This window comes from Coregonus lavaretus (assembly GCF_964263955.1).
Source record: "Coregonus lavaretus genome assembly, chromosome: 27".
Classification (NCBI taxonomy): Eukaryota; Metazoa; Chordata; class Actinopteri; order Salmoniformes; family Salmonidae; genus Coregonus; species Coregonus lavaretus.
The window spans coordinates 21,022,973-21,046,779 of record NC_140014.1 but is presented as its reverse complement, the minus strand read 5'-3'; the positions used below and the strand labels follow the sequence as shown (position 1 = coordinate 21,046,779).

The 23,807-nt window shown below is 43.0% G+C and overlaps 2 protein-coding genes across 11 annotated transcripts in view; one reads left to right on the top strand and one right to left on the bottom strand.

Moving 5' to 3' along the window:
* LOC311102810 (zinc finger protein DPF3-like) overlaps positions 1–14,401 on the top strand; it is a 45,448-nt gene extending 31,047 nt beyond the window's left edge. The window contains exons 5-10 of one of the 2 annotated variants that reach the window (XR_014610043.1): positions 7,286–7,381; positions 8,277–8,340; positions 9,681–9,806; positions 11,373–11,501; positions 11,618–12,408; positions 12,581–14,401. Coding sequence is in view for 1 of the 2 variants with exons in the window: in XM_084144234.1 (XP_084000360.1) it covers positions 7,286–7,381; positions 8,277–8,340; positions 9,681–9,806; positions 11,373–11,501; positions 11,618–11,781 (579 nt within the window). In the remaining variant the exon portion in view is untranslated. Of the gene's footprint in view, positions 1–7,285; positions 7,382–8,276; positions 8,341–9,680; positions 9,807–11,372; positions 11,502–11,617 lie in introns of both variants that reach the window. The other variant, XM_084144234.1, reaches the window with a different exon arrangement.
* A 2,535-nt stretch (positions 14,402–16,936) lies between these two features.
* LOC311103057 (regulator of G-protein signaling 6-like) overlaps positions 16,937–23,807 on the bottom strand; it is a gene marked incomplete at both ends in the record, with an annotated part of 45,134 nt that continues 38,263 nt past the window's right edge. The window contains 12 exons of one of the 9 annotated variants that reach the window (XM_084144573.1): positions 16,937–16,997; positions 17,257–17,316; positions 17,854–17,946; positions 18,667–18,853; positions 19,122–19,247; positions 19,547–19,719; positions 19,885–19,989; positions 20,140–20,214; positions 20,523–20,604; positions 21,198–21,274; positions 21,696–21,760; positions 22,436–22,487. In XM_084144573.1, the coding sequence (XP_084000699.1) occupies positions 16,947–16,997; positions 17,257–17,316; positions 17,854–17,946; positions 18,667–18,853; positions 19,122–19,247; positions 19,547–19,719; positions 19,885–19,989; positions 20,140–20,214; positions 20,523–20,604; positions 21,198–21,274; positions 21,696–21,760; positions 22,436–22,487 (1,146 nt within the window). The remainder of the gene's footprint in view (positions 16,998–17,256; positions 17,317–17,853; positions 17,947–18,666; positions 18,854–19,121; positions 19,248–19,546; positions 19,720–19,884; positions 19,990–20,139; positions 20,215–20,522; positions 20,605–21,197; positions 21,275–21,695; positions 21,761–22,435; positions 22,488–23,807) is intronic. The other 8 variants (XM_084144574.1, XM_084144575.1, XM_084144576.1 and 5 more) reach the window with 8 other exon arrangements.

The following is a 23,807-nucleotide window of genomic DNA, read 5'->3' as shown; positions in this document are numbered from 1 at the left end:
TGTTTGCTTACTCTGCAGTTGCACATGCTTGTTTGTTGACTTTGATTGGCAGGCAGATCGCGTGTAACGTCCATGCTTCTACTTTTTTTTTCTTTGCTAAAAAAGGCTATGTTTCTAGTAAAATAAACAATTTGAACTTGCCCACTAGGCTGTATCACTCACCATACATTTTGAACGAAACAAAAACGCCTTATTTCATACATTAATTTATCATGATATGGCAAAATCCATATCACGGCACAACGTCATATCGGTATTCACATTCATACCGGTATACCTCACACCCCTAATATGCACTGAGCTTGTCTACATAAGCACACTGTTTGAGTCATTTGTGTGTCTTCATTATTTAATCAAAGAGCCCGATGGTCATACTGTTAAAAAAAAATGACAGCGAGTGCCTGTGTGACTGGCGCACATTGTCTCGCTCTCCTCCCTATTGCAGTGAAAATTGTTTATGTTTATTGCGCTGTCTGTGCTGAAGCTGCAACATAGTTTCAGCCATTTCGTTTCTTACTTGTTTCTGACATAAAAGTTCTGTTACCGACATTCCTAATTTGTTTAGGAAAAGCATTCCATATTCCCTCAACACTTGCTCTCATTACGTGAAACATGTAAGCATCGCATGCATGTGACCAATAGGGCCTGACCTATAGCCTATCATAATCATATCAATACATTGGTTATAACAAACTCCGAACACAGTAATGTGGACTGCAAAATGGATGTGGAGGACGTGTAAAAGAAACTCGAAACGGGCGAATGTTTACTAGTTGCTCAGGAGGGAAAGGGGAAGTCAAATGTGTGGAAGACATTTGACTTACAGTTGAAGTCGGAAGTTTACATACACCTTAGCCAAATACAATTAAACTCAGTTTTCACAATTCCTGACATTTAATCCTAGTAAAAATTATTAGTCTTAGGTCAGTTAGGATCACCACTTTATTTTAAGAATGTGAAACGTCAGAATAATAGTAGAGTGATTCATTTCAGCTTTTATTTCTTTCATCACATCCCCAGTGGGTCAGAAGTTTACATGCACTCAATTAGTATTTGGTAGCATTGCCTTTAAATTGTTTAACTTGGGTCAAACGTTTCGGGTAGCCTTCCACAAGCTTCCCACAATAAGTTGGGTGAATTTTGGCCCATTCCTCCTGACAGAGCTGGTGTAACTGAGTCAGGTTTGTAGGCCTCCTTGCTCGCACATGCTTTTTCAGTTCTGCCCACAAATTCTCTATAGGATTGAGGTCAGGGCTTTGTGATGGCCACTCCAATACCTTGACTTTGTTGTCCTTAAGCCATAACTTTGGAAGTATGCTTGGGGTCATTGTCCATTTGGAAGACCCATTTGCGACCAAGCTTTAACTTCCTGACTGATGTCTTGAGATGTTGCTTCAATATATCCACATCATTTTCCTTCCTCATGATGCCATCTATTTTGTGAAGTGCACCAGTCCCTCCTGCAGCAAAGCACCCCTACAGCATGATGCTGCCACCCCCGTGCTTCACGGTTGGGATGGTGTTCTTCAGCTTGCAAGCATTCCCCTTTTTCCTCCAAACATAACGATGGTCATTATGGCCAAACAGTTCTATTTTTGTTTCATCAGACCAGAGGGCATTTCTCCAAAAAGTACGATCTTTGTCCCAATGTGCAGTTGCAAACCGTAGTCTGGCTTTTTTATGGCAGTTTTGGAGCAGTGGCTTCTTCCTTGCTCAGCGGCCTTTCAGGTTACAGTGGGGAGAACAAGTATTTGATACACTGCCGATTTTGCAGGTTTTCCTGCTTACAAAGCATGTAGAGGTCTGTAATTTTTATCATAGGTACACTTCAACTGTGAGAGACGGAATCTAAAACAAAAATCCAGAAAATCACATTGTATGATTTTTAAGTAATTCATTTGCATTTTATTGCATGACATAAGTATTTGATACATCAGAAAAGCAGAACTTAATATTTGGTACAGAAACCTTTGTTTGCAATTACAGAGATCATACGTTTCCTGTAGGTCTTGACCAGGTTTGCACACACTGCAGCAGGGATTTTGGCCCACTCCTCCATACAGACCTTCTCCAGATCCTTCAGGTTTCGGGGCTGTCGCTGGGCAATACAGACTTTCAGCTCCCTCCAAATATTTTCTATTGGGTTCAGGTCTGGAGACTGGCTAGGCCACTCCAGGACCTTGAGATGCTTCTTAGGGAGCCACTCCTTAGTTGCCCTGGCTGTGTGTTTCGGGTCGTTGTCATGCTGGAAGACCCAGCCACGACCCATCTTCAATGCTCTTACTGATGGAAGGAGGTTGTTGGCCAAGATCTCACGATACATGGCCCCATCCATCCTCCCCTCAATACGGTGCAGTCGTCCTGTCCCCTTTGCAGAAAAGCATCCCCAAAGAATGATGTTTCCACCTCCATGCTTCACGGTTGGGATGGTGTTCTTGGGGTTGTACTCATCCTTCTTCTTCCTCCAAACACGGCGAGTGGAGTTTAGACCAAAAAGCTCTATTTTTGTCTCATCAGACCACATGACTTTCTCCCATTCCTCCTCTGGATCATCCAGATGGTCATTGGCAAACTTCAGACGGGCCTGGACATGCGCTGGCTTGAGCAGGGGGACCTTGCAGGATTTTAATCCATGACGGCGTAGTGTGTTACTAATGGTTTTCTTTGAGACTGTGGTCCCAGCTCTCTTCAGGTCATTGATCAGGTCCTGCCGTGTAGTTCTGGGCTGATCCCTCACCTTCCTCATGATCATTGATGCCCCACGAGGTGAGATCTTGCATGGAGCCCCAGACCGAGGGTGATTGACCGTCATCTTGAACTTCTTCCATTTTCTAATAATTGCGCCAACAGTTGCCTTCTCACCAAGCTGCTTGCCTATTGTCCTGTAGCCCATCCCAGCCTTGTGCAGGTCTACAATTTTATCCCTGATGTCCTTACACAGCTCTCTGGTCTTGGCCATTGTGGAGAGGTTGGAGTCTGTTTGATTGAGTGTGTGGACAGGTGTCTTTTATACAGGTAACGAGTTCAAACAGGTGCAGTTAATAAAGGTAATGAGTGGAGAACAGTTTTTCTTTAAGAAGCCCTCGTAACAGGTCTGTGAGAGCCGGAATTCTTACTGGTTGGTAGGTGATCAAATACTTATGTCATGCAATAAAATGCAAATTAATTACTTAAAAATCACACAATGTGATTTTCTGGATTTTTGTTTTAGATTCCGTCTCTCACTGTTGAAGTGTACCTATGATAAAAATTACAGACCTCTATATGCTTTGTAAGCAGGAAAACCTGCAAAATCGGCAGTGTATCAAATACTTGTTCTCCCCACTGTATGTCGATATTGGACTTGTTTTACTGTGGATATAGATACGTTTGTACCTGTTTCCTCCAGCATCTTCACAAGGTAATTTGCTGTTGTTCTGGGATTGATTTGCACTTTTCGCACCAAAGTACGTTCATCTCTAGGAGACAGAACGTGTCTCCTTCCTGAGCGGTATGACAGCTGCTTGGTCACATGGTGTTTATACTTGCGTACTATTGTTTGTACAGATGAACGTGGTACCTTCAGGCATTTGGAAATTGCTCCCAAGGATGAACCAGACTTGTGGAGGTCTACCATTTTTTTTCTGATGTCTTGGCTGATTTCTTTTGATTTTCCCATGATGTCAAGCAAAGAGGCACTGAGTTTGAAGGTAGGCCTTGGAATGCATCCACAGGTACACCTCCAATTGACTCAAATGATGTCAATTAGCCTATCAGAAGCTTCTAAAGCCATGACATCATTTTCTGGAATTTTCCAAGCTGTTTAAAGGCAAAGTCAACTTAGTGTATGTAAACTTCTGACCCACTGGAATTGTGATACAGTGATTTATAAGTGAAATAATCTGTCTGTAAACAATTGTTGGAAATATTACTTGTGTCATGCACAAAGTAGATGTCCTAACCGACTTGTCAAAACTATAGTTTGTTAACAAGAAATGTGTGGAGTGGTTGAAAAAACAAGTTTTAATGACTCCAATCTAAGTGTATATAAACTTCTGACTTCAACTGTAGTTGTGGAAACTACTGGAGATCAAGAAAAAGGAGAGTATAGGAGCGAGAGCTGCGTGCATATTATATGTGAAGAACAGGTGCTGTTAGATTACAATATTGTTATGCCTGTTTGGAACAGTGTAAACAACACTAAATAAATGATAAGTAATACCAGTCTGTTCTAATGAAAACTAATTGTAAAGCCATTATTACTGCATAGCAAAGATTAAAAACAGCCACATTTGTGAAATTGCTTTATCTGACGTTTTGCCATTGCATGAGGGTTGGTGCTCACGGAGTCAGTAGGCTATTAAACAAACACTCAAACAGGCAACAGAAGCAAGATCTGTCTTATTTCTGTAGATATATATGGATGATTTATAAAGCCAGGCACATTTAACAGTTAGGCTGTTGATTATAGACTTAATTAAGTTGGTTTCCTCTCTCCTCAATTTTCTTAGACAATTAGGCAAAGCATTATTTGCATGGGACTAGTATTACTAGATAACTTTGGTTATATAATTATTATCTCAGAATGTCCATTATTCCAGAAGATGATTTGTTTTTTCCAAACTGTCCCCAGTAATTCATTCTTTTTTTCCAATAAATTGACAGTTATGACGGAAACCTGGAGTTTTTTTTTCTAGGCGTGAAGATATTTCAATAAGTCCAGGCGTTTCCAAACGTTTTGGTCAGTTGTATGCTGCTTTTTTTAATCTATTAACAGCAAGGGTTACATTAAATAGGCGCAGTATTTTTTACTGATGCATTTGTCAATTATTCAATTCATACACACAAAACATATGAACAAAAGCATTCACTGTGAAAGTTGATACATGTAGGCCCTTCATATATAGGCTATGCGCAGCACTTCGTTCAGTTTATCCAATCAGTTATTGTTTTCTTCCACAAACCATGAGCAACACCTGTCAAACTCAGACATTTCTCTCAAAACACAGGGATGTCGATTCGCACGGCACTAGTATTATCAGAGGACCAGTAGGTTATTCTGGCTGGAGTTGTTACTCTCCTGTCATGTACAAATTACTGACATGGCAGATTCCAACGGGACTAAAATTACAGATGTGGTGTTGTGCTTGTGCACATAATTACATTACCCGACCACCCCGAGTAAAACTAATCTTGTCCGAATAGGGTTTAAGGCATTGTTCTCAATCTAAATATGCAGGTTAATTTGGCTATTATGCACATAGCTACATAGAGAAAGGTGGCAATTATATGGCACACTGAAGATTGTTTCAGAATCGCAGACAGCGACCATATCCAACGCAGGAGAAAGTGCATTTGTTATAAAATAATATTTGATTTATTAGTGTTGCACCATTCTTTTTACATACAGTGCATTCGGAAAGTATTCATACCCCTTCCCTTTTTCCACAATTTGGATCCTGTTTCCATTGATCATCCTTGATGTTTCTACAACTTGATTGGAGTCCACCTGTGGTAAAGTCAATTGATTGGACATGATTTGGAAAGGCACACACCTGTCTATATAAGGTCCCACAGTTGACAGTGCATGTCAGAGCAAAAACCAAGCCATGAGGTCGAAGGAATTGTCTGTAGCGCTCCGAGACAGGAATGTGTCGAGGCACAGATCTGGGGAAGGGTACCAAAAATGTCTGCAGAACACAGTGGCCTCCATCATTCTTAAATGGAAGAAGTTTGGAACCACCAAGACTCTTCCTAGAGCTGGCCACCCGGCCAAATTGAGCAATCTGGGGAGAAGGGCCTTGGTCAGGGAGGTGACCAAGAACCTGATGGTCAATCTGACAGAGCTCCAGAGTTCCTCTGTGGAGATGGTTGTCCTTCTGGAAGGTTCTCCCATCTCTGCAGCACGCCACAAATCAGGCCTTTATGGTAGAGTGGCCAGACGGAAGCAACTCCTCAGTAAAAGGCACATGACAGCCCGCTTGGAGTTTGCCAAAAGGCACCTAAAGGACTCTCAGACCATGAGAAACAAGATTCTCTGGTCTGATGAAACCAAGATTGAACTCTTTGGCCTGAATGCCAAGCGCCACGTCTGGAGAAAACCTGGCACCATCCCTACGGTGAAGCATGGTGGTGGCAGCATCATGCTGTGGGGATGTTTTCCAGTGGCAGGGACTGGGAGACTAGTGATAATCAAGGGAAAGATGAATGGAGCAAAGTACAGAGATCCTTTATTAAACATTTTACATTTACATTACATTTTAGTCATTTAGCAGACGCTCTTATCCAGAGCGACTTACAGTTAGTGAATGCATACATGTTTTGAATTATTATTTTTTTTAATTTTTTTTCATAAATAAAGCCCACATCCCTGCCGGCCAAACTCTCCCCTACCTTGGACAACGCTGGACCAATTGTGCGCCGCCCATGGGTCTCCCGGTCGCGGCCGGCTGCGACAGAGCCTGGACTCGAACCAGGATCTCTAGTGGCACAGCTAGCACTGCGATGCAGTGCCTTAGACCACTGCCCCACTCTGGAGAAACCTGCTCCAGAGCGCTCAGGACCTCAGACTGGGGCGAAGGTTCACCTTCCAACAGGACAACGACCCTAAGCACACAGCCAAGACAACGCTGGACTGGCTTCGGGACAAGTCTCTGAATGTCCTTGAGTGGCCCAGCCAGAGCCCAGACTTGAACATTATCGAACATCTTTGGAGAGACCTGAAAATAGCTGTGCAGTGATGCTCCCCATCCAACCTGATATAACTTGAGAGGATCTGTAGAGAAGAATGGGAGAAACATTTTGCTTTGTCATTATGGGATTATTGTGTATAGATTGATAAGGGAAAAAAACAATTTGATCAATTTTAGAAGAAGGCTGTAACGTTTTCAAAATGTGGAAAAGTCAAGGGTCTGAATACTTTCTGAATGCACTGTAATATAACCATATATAATTTCAGTAGCACGGTGCCATCCCCATGGCCTCCAGAATGGATTAGTCCACTGAGATGGCGTCAATCAGACAGGTGTCTTGTGCACCATGAAAACCGACTAAAGAAATCTCGGTCGACCAACAGCCTATCGACCAAACAATCGACCAGTCGACTAAATGGGGTCAGCCCTGATAAGGGCACACTGTGATAACATGCTCAAATAGCAAGTATCAGAGGTTTATGACCATATCATCTTTTATTACAGCCATCTATTATGGACACATTTTATTACCTCATTTTATAGTTCATCAGACAGTCAGACAGTGGCTTTGACCTCCAGACGAGATTGATCTCTCTATTCCCTTTTCTCCACAGAGGGTCTTGGAGGCTGATGCAGCTGAAGATGCTTACCATGACGATGAGGACTATGAAGTGGACACCCCAAAAAAAAGACACAGAGGAAAAGGCAGAGTAAGTGATCTACAGAGACATACTGTACTGTAGTAAACTACTGCTAATGCACATGACTGACCTAGTTAATAATTCATTAATGGATTCAGTCCCTCACTGGTACTATATTTGCATTCATTATCCATGCATCTGTGCTGTGAGCACTTCCTGTTATCTGAATACCACTCAGTGCTAGAGAATGATCTGAATCAATTAATTATAATGCATCAATTAATCTTGGTACCGTGGTTAAGTGCTATTACATTTATACTGACAGAATTACATTATAGATTATTCTTTTTTTCAACATAATCCAGTCATAAGCTTTAGAAAATACCTGTCCTGAGAAACATTTCCTTCATACAGACTGTTACTATGACAGTGATGACGAAGGAAACAGACAACCTGTAGCTATGAACTACCATCTCACCTATTATTCTGCCAGCCAGTTGAATGCACCCGTAGAAATTTGCTTATCTGTTGGCTGCTTTCTTTGCAAGTGAAATTTCTTATACAAATCACCTTCCCCCTTTCTACTCTTTGTGTATCTTTCCAACAAAAATACCCTTAACAGATCATAGTTTCAACTAATGGGTTAGAAATATATCCTACCATATACAGTTGTTGGCTGGCAGGAAAGATGTCGGTTTGATCTCACAGGTATTAGTGTTTGCCTATTGATGCACTCTCTTGAGTGTGCTGGATCTGCCTTTATGAGGTGGTAAATTGTCAGTTGGACATTTAGTTTAGTATGATATGGGCTTATACTGTAGGTTTCCATTTCATTTGCATGACACTTTGTTGTCATATACTTCTGCTTGCCCCTTCCATTGAATCACTGAGTCACTATGGCTTCTGCTGGCTTAGAGCTGTGGTGTCATTGGTCACCATGGTGATGGTGGTTTTGTCCGCACAGGGTCGGGGTTCAGGCCGCAGGAGGACAGAGATGGATGACCAGGACAAGCCATACAGTTGTGACAGTAAGTAGACAAGTCAAGTAATGATCAACCTCCCTCACATATCATATCAAAAGGTGCATTATGATATCATCCAGTCATGAGACATTTGATCTCCATTTCAAGTGGTTGGTTTTGTTAAGGACATTCTCCTGAAGATAGCTGATGGTACTACCATGCCTCCGTAAGCTAGTTGAACAGTATATTTAATATTAAAAATGGATATTGATTTCTCTGGTCTGTTCTGGATATCTTTCTACAAAGGGATTAAGTGCTGTGGTTCCCTCAGGACAGCATATCAATGATCTAGCCATCAGGCCTTAACTCAAACTAAATGAAACCCTAACATATCATCACTATGTAGATAATAGTCATTCAAATCCCACTTGGAGAACTCCCACATTTATCAGAGCCATGTGTATTTCCATATGCTTCTTAAGGAAGATGAAAAGCACAGAGGAGACAGTGTTGTCACTGTCTCAAGTAGTCCAGTAGGCATGACATTTGCATGTGGAAAACCTAGGCAGAAGTAATGGAATTTCTGTTGTTGTGGGAACTCTTTACTCATGGGGACTCTTTACTCATGGGGACTCTTTACTCATGGGGACTCTTTAAGCATTCAATTTTCTTTATTTCTTTCCTTTTTTTTGTTTTGCTTTGTGTTTTCTGTGTTTCAGACAGATACTAACAAAGGCATAAGTCAAAAACGGCAGCCTCGGGTATCTGGACTTGTTGCCTTTTACTGGTATCTTAGGACATTTGGATTTGTTTGATGTAGTTGATTAGTATTCCCAGTGATCTTATTGGTTTACTCTACATCCGTTCTCTAAACAATGAGTCAATGTTGTGTGACTCTTGACACACTTATGTTCCCACATCAGGGTTATGCTTTCTCCTGGTTGTGTTCCGTATTACTGAGGTGTGAACCAGTTCCCTGTATTTTCATACCTTTCTCCAACAGATAAGCTAAGCTCCACCGTTTTGGGTCCTATCAGTGTATTTACAGAACTCAACTTGTTGAAATTCTCAAGGCATGTTTTGTTAGTCTACGGATATGACCTTATTTAGCAACCTTACTGGGCATACTTGAAGCCATTGTGCAACAATAATAACATGAATGCTCAAAGGTGGAAAACATACTACCTGACACTACCAGTGTACCTAATGTTGAAATGGATCCTAATGTTTTCAGTGCAGTGATGGGAACATTGTGATGTAAAGGTCTTTTTGAATTTTTACCAAATCCCCAATGTGTCGAGCTCTGAAAGGGACACATAAATGCAATTCGTAATTTCTCTGTCTCGATAGACACGTTCTAAGAAGGGAAGAACTGAATGTTTTGTCTCTGTTTTGTGCTCTCTCAGTCTGTGGGAAGCGCTACAGGAAACGTACAGGGCTGAGTTACCACTACACCCATTCCCACCTGGCAGAGGAGAGGGGGTCCGAGTCCTCCCGATCACCCTCCACACAGCGCTCTGACCGACACAAACGTAAGACACGCAAACTGATATTCAAGGCCTCTAAAATCAAATCTAATCTAATTTTATTGGTCACATGCGCCGAATACAACAGGTGTAGATCTTACAGTGAAATGCTTACTTACAAGCCCTTAACCAACAATGCAGTTTTAAGAAAAATAAGTGTTAAGTAAAAAATAGATAAGTAAATAAAAAATTAAGAGCAGCAGTAAAATAACAGTAGCGAGGCTATATACAGGGGGTACCGGTACAGAGTCAATGTGCGGGGGCACAGGTTAGTCGAGGTAATTGAGGTAATATGTACATAGAGTTAAAGTGACTGCATAGATAATAACAGAGAGTAGCAGCAGCGTAAAAGAGGGGGTGGGGGGGACGGACAATGCAAATAGTCAGGGTAGCCATTTGATTAGCTGTTCAGTAGTCTTATGGCTTGGGGGTAGAAGCTGTTAAGAAGCCTTTTGGACCTAGACTTGGCGCTCCGGTACCGCTTGCCGTGCGGTAGCAGAGAGAACAGTCTATGACTAGGGTGGCTGGTGTCTTTGACAATTTTTATGGCCTTCCTCTGACACTGTCTAGTATAGAGGTCCTGGATGGCAGGAAGCTTGGCCCCATTGATATACTGGGCCATACGCACTACCCTCTGTAGTGCCTTGCAGTCGGAGGCCGAGCAGTTGCCATACCAGGCAGTGATGCAACCAGTCAGGATGGTCTCGATGGTGCAGCTGTATAACTTTTTGAGGATCTGAGGACCCATGCCAAATCTTTTCAGTCTCCTGAGGGGGAATAGGCTTTGTCGTGCCCTCTTCACGACTGTCTTGGTGTGTTTGGACCATGATAGTTTGTTGGTGATGTGGACACCAAGGAACTTGAAGCTCTCAAACTGCTCCACCACAGCCCCGTCGATGAGAATGGGGCCGTGCTCGGTCCTCCTTTTCTTGTAGTCCTCAATCATCTCCTTTGTCTTGATCACGTTGAGGGAGAGGTTGTTATCCTGGCACCACACGGCCAGGTCTCTGACCTCCTCCCTATAGGCTGTCTCATCGTTGTCGGTGTTCAGGCCTACCACTGTTGTGTCGTCGGCAAACTTAATGATGGTGTTTGAGTCGTGCCTGGCCATGCAGTCATGGGTGAACAGGGAGTACAGGAGGGGACTGAGCACGCACCCCTGAGGGGCCCCCGTGTCGTGGTAGGCCTGACAATGTCTCTCTTCTAGTTTCACCATCCGCAACAGAAATATACAGAGAGCCAATGTGTGTTTTTGAATGTCATTGGCTATTCCTAGTATGTAGTTTGCATATTCATGTGAGCTTTGTTGCAGTCAATTAGCTAAAGTAGGGATAGCTGTAACTGTAGCTGTAACAGTGCACCAGGTGTACCTGTGCCTCATGGCTGACCACCTCCACTGGGCTGTCAACATGTATTTCTGTCTTCAGTGCAAGTTCACTAGCCCCATTTTAATCAACAATGTACACTAATAATTTTTAGGTCAGCCCTGTTTGAGGACTTTGAAAACGTTATTTTTTCATTCATTTTATTAAAATGTAGTTGATCCAGCCTTCTTCTGTTCATCCTCTGCAGGTCAGAAGGTTCCAGGAGGGACTGCCATTACCAATAACTACTGCAACTCGTGCCAGTGCACCCCAGGCTCCAACAAGCAGAGGGGTAAATCTGGGGAGAGGGGTCCCTGCTCAGTCTGCCGGCGCTCCAGTGAGTACCCTGCTATGCTACACAGCATCCCAAACCATGACTATGACTAAGCTGTACTGATTGCTGTACTGTAGCTGTTATGTGCTACCGTCATCCTGTCATCTTGTTGTTGCCAGCTGGACGCCCAGAAGAGGAGGAGGACAGCAGGCCGTTTGCCGGGGCAGAGGAACTGTTTGGCACCACCTCGGAGAGTGACACGTCCACGTTTCACGGCTTTGAGGACGATGAGCTTGAAGAGCCCTCATCAAACGGCAAGGGGATGTCCAACCAATACAGATAGAGAAGAACTTTCTAGGTTTAAAGACTATTTTTAATATGGATAACCTCTGGCAAAAGTCTGCTGCTTCTTTTTAAATGTTCTTATTTAAAGTGATTATTTCAGGAGAGAAATGAAAGAAGTGTTAATTTGTTATCTACGGAACCTTGTTTAATAATTTATGAACGTGTTTTTTTACATTCACTTTGAAAGCAACTGACAGTGTTTCTTGACAAATGACTTGCTCCCCATGTGAAATGGAAAGAAGAAGAATTTCTTGGATTGTTTTTCCACTGGAGCAGAAAAGGCAATTATGTTATGAAAAAACACTGGAACGTGTGGATATAATTTTTATGATATTTTTGGGATGATTTGCCAGAGAAAATATAATCCAATAATTTATCTGAAATTAAATGAGTTAAATGACAATGTCTGGATGAAGAATGAATGTCAACACAAACCCTTCCCTCGGCTTGTTGATGTCACTAGAATCACCAGGCAGTTTGGAAAGAGGAGCTTTTAGATGACACTTCCACTGCTTCCTCCTCTGGATTATAATAATGTGAAAATGGAGTGAAGTAAAGGAATGAAGGATTGATGTGTGGATTAAACGGAGGGCTATACCAGAAGCAGGACATGGCTAGCTGAAAGGTATGCACCTAGGTCCTATTCAAACATAGTAGTACAGTACTTTTTAATTTAAATACAAGGTATATTCTTATTCTATCAGTTCATGCCTTGCATTTGCCATCAACAAACAAAGATATGCCAGCTATCTTGGAGAGAGTGACTCCACAATCTGACCCATTTGTCTCTGTTGTAGGGGTGAGGTTCAGGACCCTCAACTGGCCTCCACACACCCCTCCACTGGACCCAAAGACCCTATCCGGCTGACAGTCAGCCACCAAACAGCCATCCATCTAACAGCTATCCTGCCAGCCTGCCAGCGACCACACAACCCCATACTCCCTGACTCCGACCTTTTCTGTTTTTGAAGCAATTTCTCCCGAGAATATGTATTGTTTGGACCCTGTGGCCTCCTCCTCTACAGCTGTGTGGCCACCATGCCCAGCCGGCGGGATCCAATGTGACACAGACGTCATTAATTTAATCACTGTGCCAGCCTGCGACCCAGGCGAGAAACCAGCTCTGACAGCCATGATGTCCCAGTGACCTCACTGGAAACACCCTTGAACTCTAACCTCTGCCCCTGTCATAGCAGCGGTGCTGGACTTCCTCCGTCACTTATATAACAAAACCTCTGGACTACTTAGACTCTCTCTTACTCTCTTTAATATGTCTCTTGAACGGGCCAAACGAATCTAGAGTTTTCTTTAATCCCTTCCATCCTGAAGTTTGAATTTTGCTATATACCTTTTGTTTTGAACAAAGTATTGACAGATTGGGTTGTTAGTGTCATTTTGGTGAGAGGTGGATTTTTTATTATTCTGATGTATTCTGTTTGTTCTGGCTTTGTTGATACCTCTGTCTTTCTACAATACCTACTACTACTCAGGCGTATGATTTGTACTGCTGTTGATTGTTCTTCTCTCTGCGTCATGATGCATTGTCAAGCCACTGTCCCCTGCCTGTTTCATGTGATTGTATTCCATTGGTCGAAAGGTTGAAAATACCTAATGAGGATGTTAACAAGGAATCAGAAAGGGGAATATAATGGAATGGATGCCCCATGGTTTAGTCATCACAATAAAACGTTTACTGATCCCAGCTTTAACAAACAATCGCAATAGAAAAACATTCTGAACTGTGCCCAACCAAGTTCACTGTGCCCAACCAAGTCCATATTTTCTCCTTCCTCGACTCACTTGTCAAACACTTTTGTCCAGAATCACTTACATGGCATGTGTGCATAATGCAAGGAGAGTTACGTACAATTGCAGAAGGAGTCTTTAAGCTGTAAAACAATGTTATTTGTGACATTTGCTTTGAGTGCTATATGGCTGCGTTTACACAGGCAGCCCAATTCAGATATTTTTTCTACTTATTGGTCTTTTGACCAATCACATCAGATCATTTCACATCAGATTTCTTGTGTCTTAAATGTTGACACACTAGATACTCACTTACATACACATTATTAACATTGAATTCCCTCAGGGACCCTTTCATCCACAGTTTCTAGGTCTTTTATGGAGCATTATTTTGGTAATCAACAACAACCTCCCCATCAATTACTGAGTTTTCATGGTAACCTCTGAAAGGGCTTCAGTTAGTCATGTTGGAATGACAACCTGGTTGGTATTATGGTCAATGTTTTCTCTCACTGGTGACTTCCTCTAACAATCAGGTCTAGCATGGTACAGTACAGTTCCAAACAACACTTCATGGAAGTCAGTGATGTCTGTCTGTATAGAAACAAGTGTCATTATCACCAATCATATAAAAGTGCATAGCCTGTATACCTCATCAAAGAGTCAAAGACACAGCAATAACCCCAGAGCTCTCAGCAAGCCTTCCTGAGTTAGAGGGGAGCGCAGGGGTTGGAATGGAGCCAAGAAGAGATTAAATGGACTTGACCAGTCATTTTATCTTCAACTGTAAATAACTCAAATCGAGATAATTAAGTCTTTGTTAAACTATTTTTATTGTAATGAAAGAAAATAAAGAATGCGACTCCGCCCTCTCTGATGTTTGGGGATGTTTTTCTGCGGTCCTATGTAACACTATTGTAGTAATTACAATGTTACTACCCAGTTACTACATACTGTAAATGAGAGGTCAACATGTAGACAGAGGTCCAAAGGTTTTATTATTTGGTGCCCACAATATATCAGGTGCATGGATATTTTACATTGATAATAGTCATATTGCTGTTTGAGAAACTAGAAGCACAAATTCCCTGGATATGTTACATGCATAGTAATGTGCCCATACCATAAAATGTGCTTTTAGATAATGGAAATCTATAGAGCCAGTTTATATACAATGCACTCTGTACATAAGCTATTGTATTTGTGCAGACAATATTCTTTAACACTGACTCAATAAATTAAGCATCTCTACCTTACAGTCATGAGTATCAGTTTATGATAATCATAAATATCAACCTGTACAGTGCATTGCAGCAACTCTAATTGAAACAATTATTGAAATAATTATCTCAGCATTTTGAGAACTTGGGACTATAAGGTTCTATCTGCAAAAAGATGATTCTGATATAATTGAACCCTCATTGGTGTCAGCAATCTTTTTTATCTTGTATTCTTTTTAACTTAACATGAATAAGTATTTAGAGTACTATATAGATAAGGAACATTGAACAGAACAGGACTATGTCAATAACTCAATTTTGACAAAAATTGAACCTTATAGTACCAAGCTCTCAATTTGACTTTCATAATATTGTCTCTGGCATAACTGTGTACGCAACCAATAAACATTGATTTGAGTTGATTATATGCCCCCTCACCACACAAGGGAGTTGTAGTTGTGCTGTGAATGATACCCTCTTCTATCTTAGGACTTTGGGAGGGGAGAAGAGGGATCATGTACTGTATGATCCAGTTCCAGGGGTGGATGCCATGAGTTTGTCCTTTCAGCAGTGATGTTCCTGTTCTGTTCAGTGGTGGGGGTCCAGGGCATTTCCCTTTAGTTTGTGTTTGAAGATAGAAGAAGAACCAAGCAGCCTGCTTGGTGACTGTGCACATGACTTTTACTCCCCAGCTCAGACTCCCTAAACTCCATTTCACCAGAGCATTTTCCCTAACTATCATGCACACTGTTCGGCAAATATAACAATGATGAGTACATACACATCTCTCTGACCCAAAGGCTGGACTATGGATTAATGACTGAGCATGTAAGTAATGGTTTACATAGACACTCATGCAACAGAAAGAGTAATACTAAATAAAACAGCATTTATTGGGCTGTTAAACAATATACTGTAGGATCCCTCTGATTGCGGGGTGAAATTATGATTAAATGGAAATGATACCCTGGTCTCAATGGGTTCCCCTGGTTAAATAATTAAGGTTAATAAATAAATAATTGGACATAAAATAAATATTCCTGCTACAGTCCTGTTAGGGCAGGGCAGGCCACCATGGTCCACAGAGGTTGTGCATGGTGTTTACTCTCCATTAGCTGGGACAGTGGTGACTTCCAAAGTGGTAGTGATGCAGGGCTATTTTCATTAGGGGCCTGTAAGGCATGTGAATGTCACTTAAGTAGCTCTGTAACTGATCAGATGTGGCACTTATTTGGCATGTATCTGCTTGAATAGGTCCAGAATAATACGTAAACCCCATGATGCTGTGTAAAATACTAAATAAGGCTGAAATCACTGATTTAGAAACTCATCGACATTATGGACATTTTCCATAAGGGACAGGGTTTGGAATCTTTATAGCTATCTATATTGATTGAATCAAATGGTAGGTGTTCTAGAGTGTATGACCGTCTGTGTAAAATACTAGAGCTTTCTTGGCCAGGTCTCCTTAGAAAAATAAGCCTTTGACCTCAATTGGACTTGATTTCAATCAATACAAATCCAACCATAGCATGAATTCTAAACAAACAAACAAAATGTTTTGATGAAACATGCAATGTTTCATTGTAGATTCTCTATCAAGGCCTTATACCTACTCTTGGAATGTAATGAAGCATGGAGAATTTCCGTCAAAGTCACTTATCTGGTCTTCTATAATAACAATTATAATACCTTAGATTTATGGGCAAACAAAAATATATTCCCAATCACTGCAAAAATAATAGGTCAGTAAACAGGATTATGCAGTGTACTGTATAAGAAAAAATATGATATAGATTTAGATAAAGATATAAAAAAGAGATTTGTTAAATACAGAACATAAAAGTGTTATCCTGCTGTCTTTATTGCTGACTGCCTAGTGAGGGCAGCTTGTACTGTGTATTTATATCTGTATATGTCCCACTATGACTCTTTGAGCTTGTATGTAGCCCTACTGTAACCGTGTGTGTCTGTGTGTGCTTGTACTGTATGCATGCGATGTAGTGAGTGGGTCAAGGCCCGCCCTTGCTGGCATGATCCATTCCTCTGTGGTTCTGTGAGTATTCCTAACCCCAGCGCTGCATGGTACTGTCTGTGACCCTCCAGAGCAGAGCTCCCCACCCCAGCACGCCACTCTCCCCGCATGGTCATGACACTTCCAGGGGTGTCTGTCTGTGTCCCTCCAGCCTAGGCAGTGTCAGGATGACTGCATCAGCCCTGTCAGCCGCTTGCCCGTCAAAGACTTGCCCTGGAAAATGGAAACAAACTTTACTGGCTGGGTTTCTGAAAAATCATGCAGTCTGTGTACAGTACTGTGCCAAGAAAGTACTTAGACTAGCTATCCCTGCCAACATGTTGAGCACTTACCTGTCCTTTTCTGAATTTCTCTCAAGAAATACAAGTAAAATACCTCTCTGTACTACTAGCCTTCACAATCATTTTGACCTTGAAAAAGGTCTTCATTGGGTCGCATGCCTGTGAGACGGACCCAGTTCCTGGTAACTTACCACACTGCGGGTGAACTTCTCCAGGGAGGTACGGCGGCCCTGCTCACTCTCTGTCTGTGACTAGAGGCAGGGTGGTGTGAGGGTGAGAGACACGGGGAGGATGAGGGAAGGTTAGAAGCGTTTCAAGGCAAAACATGTTTTAGGCCATGAAGCCAGAAGCGGTGGCTGTGGTAGAGAAGCTAGGGGCCAGGCCAGCAGGGGGGAGTGTCTTTTCAGGGTACTACATAACACAGGGATGCACTGCAGCTGCTCACCAGGAGAAGATGATGCTTTGATCTGCTGTGGTGCTGATCATCCTAGTACACAGTATAACAGGACTCGCTTTATTTGATGTTTTAGAGAGCTGTGATTGTATGTATAAATCTGAAGGAGTCAAAGAATATAATAAGCTGAGTGACAAGAATACTCAAGCAAAGGTAAGCTAATGTCTCAGTTCAGATGTAAATGGAGATATAGTATCTGTAGAAAGTGTAGATTTTATAATAAATGTATCCACTTCCAAAAAAAGGATGGAGTGCTTTCAAACATATTTAGTAAATGCATAATATCTCAGGTGGAGGGTGTGACTGATTAGGGGTTAGTTATAGTAGAGCTCACCGGCTTCTTTCTGGCTAGCAGGAGGTCCTGATAGATGTTAGATCTCAGGAAGCGTGCATAGCTGTCACTTTTCATCAACTTGAAGATGTGCTCCTGGAGAAGAGGGAAGAGGTGGTGATGATGGTTGTTGTGGGGTGTGTGTTTGTGTTTTAGAGAGAGAGAAAGAGACAGAGTTGAGATTATGTAAGAAGGCACGGGGGAGCTGAATGTTAACCATGCATGCTAACATGGAGGGAGAGAGAGGGGTAGGGAAGGAGAGAGGTAGGGAAGGAGAGAGGTAGGGAGGGTGGGAGGGAGGAGACTCCTGAGACAGGGCTGATTGAACGCAGAGCCATTGACACTAATGCACCATGAGGCAGTCACCCTCAAACAAAGCTAATACAGTTTGAACCTAAGGAATGTAGGATGAATGCATGGGCTATTCACAGGCATTACTCTGCCCATTAGGCCCTGGCTAACCTAACATAGCAGGCATAAAAAGACGCCTGAGCGGAGTTTCCACATCCGTTTTTCAGAGGAAAAGGAAGCTAGGTTGAATTAACTGTATCCCTGAAAACCGGATGCATCTAGTTGTTTGCAACTACGCTAAGGATGGGCTCTGGGAACCACAGATTCTTCACCACCGTTCACTCACTTCCTTCTCACTACATCTATCCATCCACCCCCCTCTCAGCCACCATAGTGTGCAGTGTGGGTGGGGATATTATGTGTTTGTGTGTTTACTGTAGGTGCAGTAGTAGCAGCAATATTGACTGTGTGTGTGGGCATGCAAGCATATGTGTTTCTGTGCATAGGGGAGGCTGTGATATCTACCTGGGCGTCCTCATAGCTGTATCGTCCAGGGTCTTTGAGGTTATGGCTGGTGCGCTCATAGCTGTGGGAGTCCAAGTTGATGGAGCTGGGCGCGCCCTCTGCCAGGAACTCCTGCCAGATCTCCTGGGTTCTGGCTGCCACGTTCTCCAGGGGCCTCCGCTTCAGATCCTGCACTGCCAACCAGAACCTAGCCAAGGGGCACAGGGAGGACACAGCCAATAGAGATCAGTGTCTGCAACATTTACTTCCCATTATTATCTGCCAGGAGAGGAGCGCTCCCCCTGTGGACATTCAGTGCAGTCATTCCCTTAATCTCATTACCGCCACTCAAAAGCCTCTCTATCTAATGGCCTGGGGAATTGAAATGGATGTGAAACAATAGAATGGAAGAGGATAGTGACTGTGTTATCACTGTGAACTGTCCCTGCCTGGGCCTGTAAGGCTCTATCTCTCACCGGAGGTTCTCTGAGCTGAACTCTGACTCCAGGAACTTGAGGAATGCATCCTGCCCTGCTGGGTCCTTTAGGGCCTCCTCCAGAGAGAAGCCCCACTTCTTCACACGGTGCTGGCTGGGGTCCCGGCTGCTCACAGGGAAGAACGGAGAGAGACAACCATGATGCCTTTCAGACTTTTCTACATGATCTCCCCACAGTACATGCATTACATTGTGGTTGTGGATGCCGTTTAAAATGTGGATTGCATAGGGAAAGAAAGAGGAGCTAGCCATGGGGCTATCATGACATTTCAGCCAGCACATGAGAGCACTAACCCTCTGCCTGACCCCACCAGTCATATGAAGAGTGATTGTGTTTGACTAGTGAGGTCTGTGCATGGTGTCCATGGTGCCTATGGCCTCACGCTGCTTCCCCAGTGAACCCACCTAGCCTCCAGGTCCCAGAAGGTCATGTCATCGCTGATCCAGGGGTTGGATGGTTCAATGGTTGACACCAAAGGATCGTAGACCATGAACTGTTCCGTGTAGCCCATGAGACTGTCTGCTACTTTGGACATTTTCATACAGTGTCTGTCCAGCTGGATGTTCAAGAAGGAAATCTGAGGGAGAAAATAATTCACGATGGCAGAATGAGACAGTAGCGCATTACTCAGAAGTGAGTTGGAGTTATGATTGATGAATGAGACAGAGAGACAGATAGCAGGAGATAATGGATAATGGCGGTGTTAGTAATGACCTGTCAGGAGCATCACAGAGTGTGTTACCTCCTTCTGCACGTCCTCTCTGGTGGGCTTCCTGGCCGGCTGGGAGAGGATGGACTGGTGGACTGGACTCTGAGTCTGGGTGTTGTCTGTTACCCCATACACCGACTGGACAGAGACAGAATGGAAATACATGTCTGTTATTGCTTATACGCTCACCCTCAACCCAGGCACACACTGCACAGAACATATACAGTACATACATACATACATGCACAAACAGAGAGACCACTCATCACTAAAAGCCTTCTTCCTTACCCTTTTCACCCTCTGTGGATTCTTCTCTCTCCGGCACTTGCGAATGTCCATCTCTGTGGTATTTACACAGCCTGGCTGTAAGAGAGTTAGTTTCTAGGTCAGATAATAGTGGGTCACCAGGCAGCATCCTGCCCTAGCCTGGAGGCTACACTTCATTCAACATTACAACCACAGAGGAGTTGGATAATACAGAAACCCACTGGGATCCCACCTAATTCAGGCTAACCCAGGCCACACTAGACAACTACACTGAACCCTTTATTGTTCTAACTGTAGAGCCCTATGGGACTTTCACTGTAACACTCCCTGTCCTCTCATCACATCCTCTCTCCAGCCCTCCCTCAGACCCCAGAACCACCATCTCCCCTCAGCCCTCAGCTCACCACAGGGCGATGGACGTCCCAGAATGCCCTCTCTTGGCTGTCCAAGATCTTCCTCTCAGCCTTGTCCTTCTTCCTGTCGATCCTGAGGGTAGGGGACAGAGGACAGAGACAGGTCGATACTGAGTACACAGACAGACGTGTCACTCTTACTGAGAGACCAGAGGAGGGTAAAAGCTCAAAGTGTAGGTCACAACCTGTCTCGTCGCTTCATCAAGCAATCTGTGGTCTGGCCGCCGGTAGGGTACAACTCTTACGTAATTGACATTTTCTGATAAGTGCTTGTTGGCCTATTTCTCTCTGAATGTAGCAGAGCTTAATGTATAATCTCTTACCTCTACCTAACAACAGTAAATACTTAGTGCTCAGACTATAATCATTTTAAAGGTTCATCATGGCCTTTTTTAATTTCCTGATGTCGTGTTGAATAGATTGTATCTGATCTGCACTGTGTTTACAAATGTCAACCAGCAGATGGAGACGGAGAAGGAACAGTGATAAAAGACAAAGACTGAAAGGTCACCTAGAAAGTAACCTAGGGGTATGCATCTGGCTCTCTATAGTCACCTGCATCAGTGAATGAAACATAGGGAATACAGTGACATATGGGACAATAGACAACGTATCAAAACCACAATAGGTTGTGTGTGTTCTTTTGCCTAGTTACTGTCCACTCACTTGACCTGCGCCTCAGCTTGCATGAAGATGAACTCCCACTTCCTGGCGAAGGCCCTCTGCAGTCGAGCCAGATTCTCCTGTAAGACCCCCCAATCATAAAGACATGAGGGGTGAGAGTAAACCAGTGAAGGTTCTTGGGTAATTACATTGCTATAATGCATAACTCTCTTACTGCATAAAGCTAGCCATCTCAGCTTAATCAGCAAGTAATATCATGGCTGTTGTAATTTGCACGTAATAAAGGCATCTGCTTGGCACATGAGCAATGCAAACATCTGTCATACCTGTACATGTTCACTGAAATGACCTATTTTTAAAATGTGGGGAAAACAACACTCTGACCCAACCACCAAACCTATAGAGCATGAAATAGACTAGAGCTCAGGGGCATGGCATGTGATCTGAGAGAAGCTGTAGTTGTGTAGATGATAGCTTTGTTAAACAGGTCTGTAGCGTATAGATAGTGTATTGTTCCAGTAGGGTGAATAGGGCACTCACAGCCTCGTAGTCAGCTAGCTCCAGCCTGGCCTTGTTCTGCATGGTGCGCTTACACAAGTAAATGGCTGCAGAGGAGAGAAGAGACAGTAGAAAGTAGTCAGTTACTTGCTGTTGCTTGGCAGACTTGTTTTAGTGACATTGCCAAACAAATACCACAGATGATGCATCAACAGCTGTGTAAGTGTAGTTTATCTCTTCTAAACAAATGGCACCTACTCAGTTTCTGCCTGAGTAAATCTCTACTGATCAGAGTGTGTGAGCAATATTTAATGAGACCGTTGGCATCTTTTGTCATTTACATAATCAGGCTGGAGAAATGCCATGCAAACATGAAAGCCTGGATATTTACAATAATGTCACGCAAGGCCCCTGTACCTTGGATGGCTAATCTAGCGCTGCAGGCTTAGGGGTGAGATTAGATCCTCCTGGAGAGATAGTGGGATGCATTACAGAGTGGGCCACTCATTCAATACTAGGTGTGAGACAACAACAGATCCATAGTCTGTGTTTACACTCTAGGCAGGAGGATATGACACAGTCTGGGCCAGACACTCTGTTCTCACTCTGCACTGAGCAGGGCTATAGGCTAGGTTGGCTGGGAGGGAGGGGGGACATCAGGGGGAAATAATTAGGGGTTACGCACAGATAATTAAATCACAGAGGCAATATTTAGGCACATTTTGAGCTGAGTTCAGTGATATTTTTGCAATTCCACCCCTTGGGACCCCAACCTAACTTACCATAGTCTGTGTTTTCAGGTTCCCAACAATTAGAGGGCCAGAAGAATGGAGCCTGAGGAGGAAAGTGGAGAGATCATGAAAGTATTCATCATCTTAAGAACATTTAAACATCCAAGCATCTGCCCAACACTGGTCTCCTCTTTTTGTTTTCCTAATGTTGATTCAGACAATTTTCCCCACACGGTCTCTAGCAGCAGTGTTTGAAGTAAACTGATCCTTTTCTTTTTGTTTCACTCAGCTAGCATTGTTCTGTATGGGGATCCGAAATGTCAAATAATGAGGTTTTAAACATATTTCGGAGACCCAGTTTCTTTGAAGATGGCCAGCCCCCGGTTTTAATATGCGCGTTGTGTCCAGTCCACCCTGACTCATAGCCCTGCCTTCTGTTGAGGTGAAGATGCTGGAGAAAATACAAACCATCCAAACTCTCTGTTCCTACCTTTTCCTCTCTAAGAACATGATCAAGTTAAAAGAAGATGAGTGACCTGATGATCAATGGCCTTCTTGTGCTCTGCATAACTATCTAGGGAAGAACAGTAGCTATATTCTCCATTCATATTTAATTGACTATTGCAATGGATATTTCAGATTCACGGTTCATTCCATAGTGCATAAATAATAGATTTCTCAGATCTATCGTGCATTCTTAATGATGGGCAGAATTAGAACACAGAGATGTTCCACGACATGATATTTCATCTCCAATATCACTCATAATTAGCTTCAGAACAAAAGGCAATGAGATCTGAATATGTGTCAGAATCGACACATCTAAAAGACAGGTTAACGTTTACTTTGCTGCATAGGGAAGATTGATAGATAAACAGAGATTAATCTACTATAGTCTGTTACCAAACTGCTCCAACAACATTTTATGTCGTTGGAGCAGTTTGGTGGGAAGATCATGTAGAAGAGTCTGAAAGGCATCATGGTTGTCTCTCTCCGTTCTTCCCTGTAAGCAGCCGGGACTCCAACAACATTTTATGACGTGAGTCTGCCTGCCCTGAAACATCACAGATTTGTCTCAAAGCACAGCAGGAAGTTGTCATTAAAAGTGTGGCTTCCAAAAAGACACAGCAGCTATTTATAGCACAGTGTACCCACACTGCCTCTGGGACTGCTCCTCAGTTCTGGCACAGAGACAAATCAACATATTCAACAGATCATGTAGGTCCTCTTTTAAATGGCAATGATGACACTCGCTTGTTGCACCATGACATAACATCAGAGGAAGGGTATTTTTAGTCCCATTGAATATGGGTGACACACACACATCCCCCTTCCAGAAAAAAATACATAATGTGTTTTAATCTGAAGGAAAATAAGTGTGGCTAAGTGGATTCTCCGGTAGATTGGGGGAGGAGTGGGATGG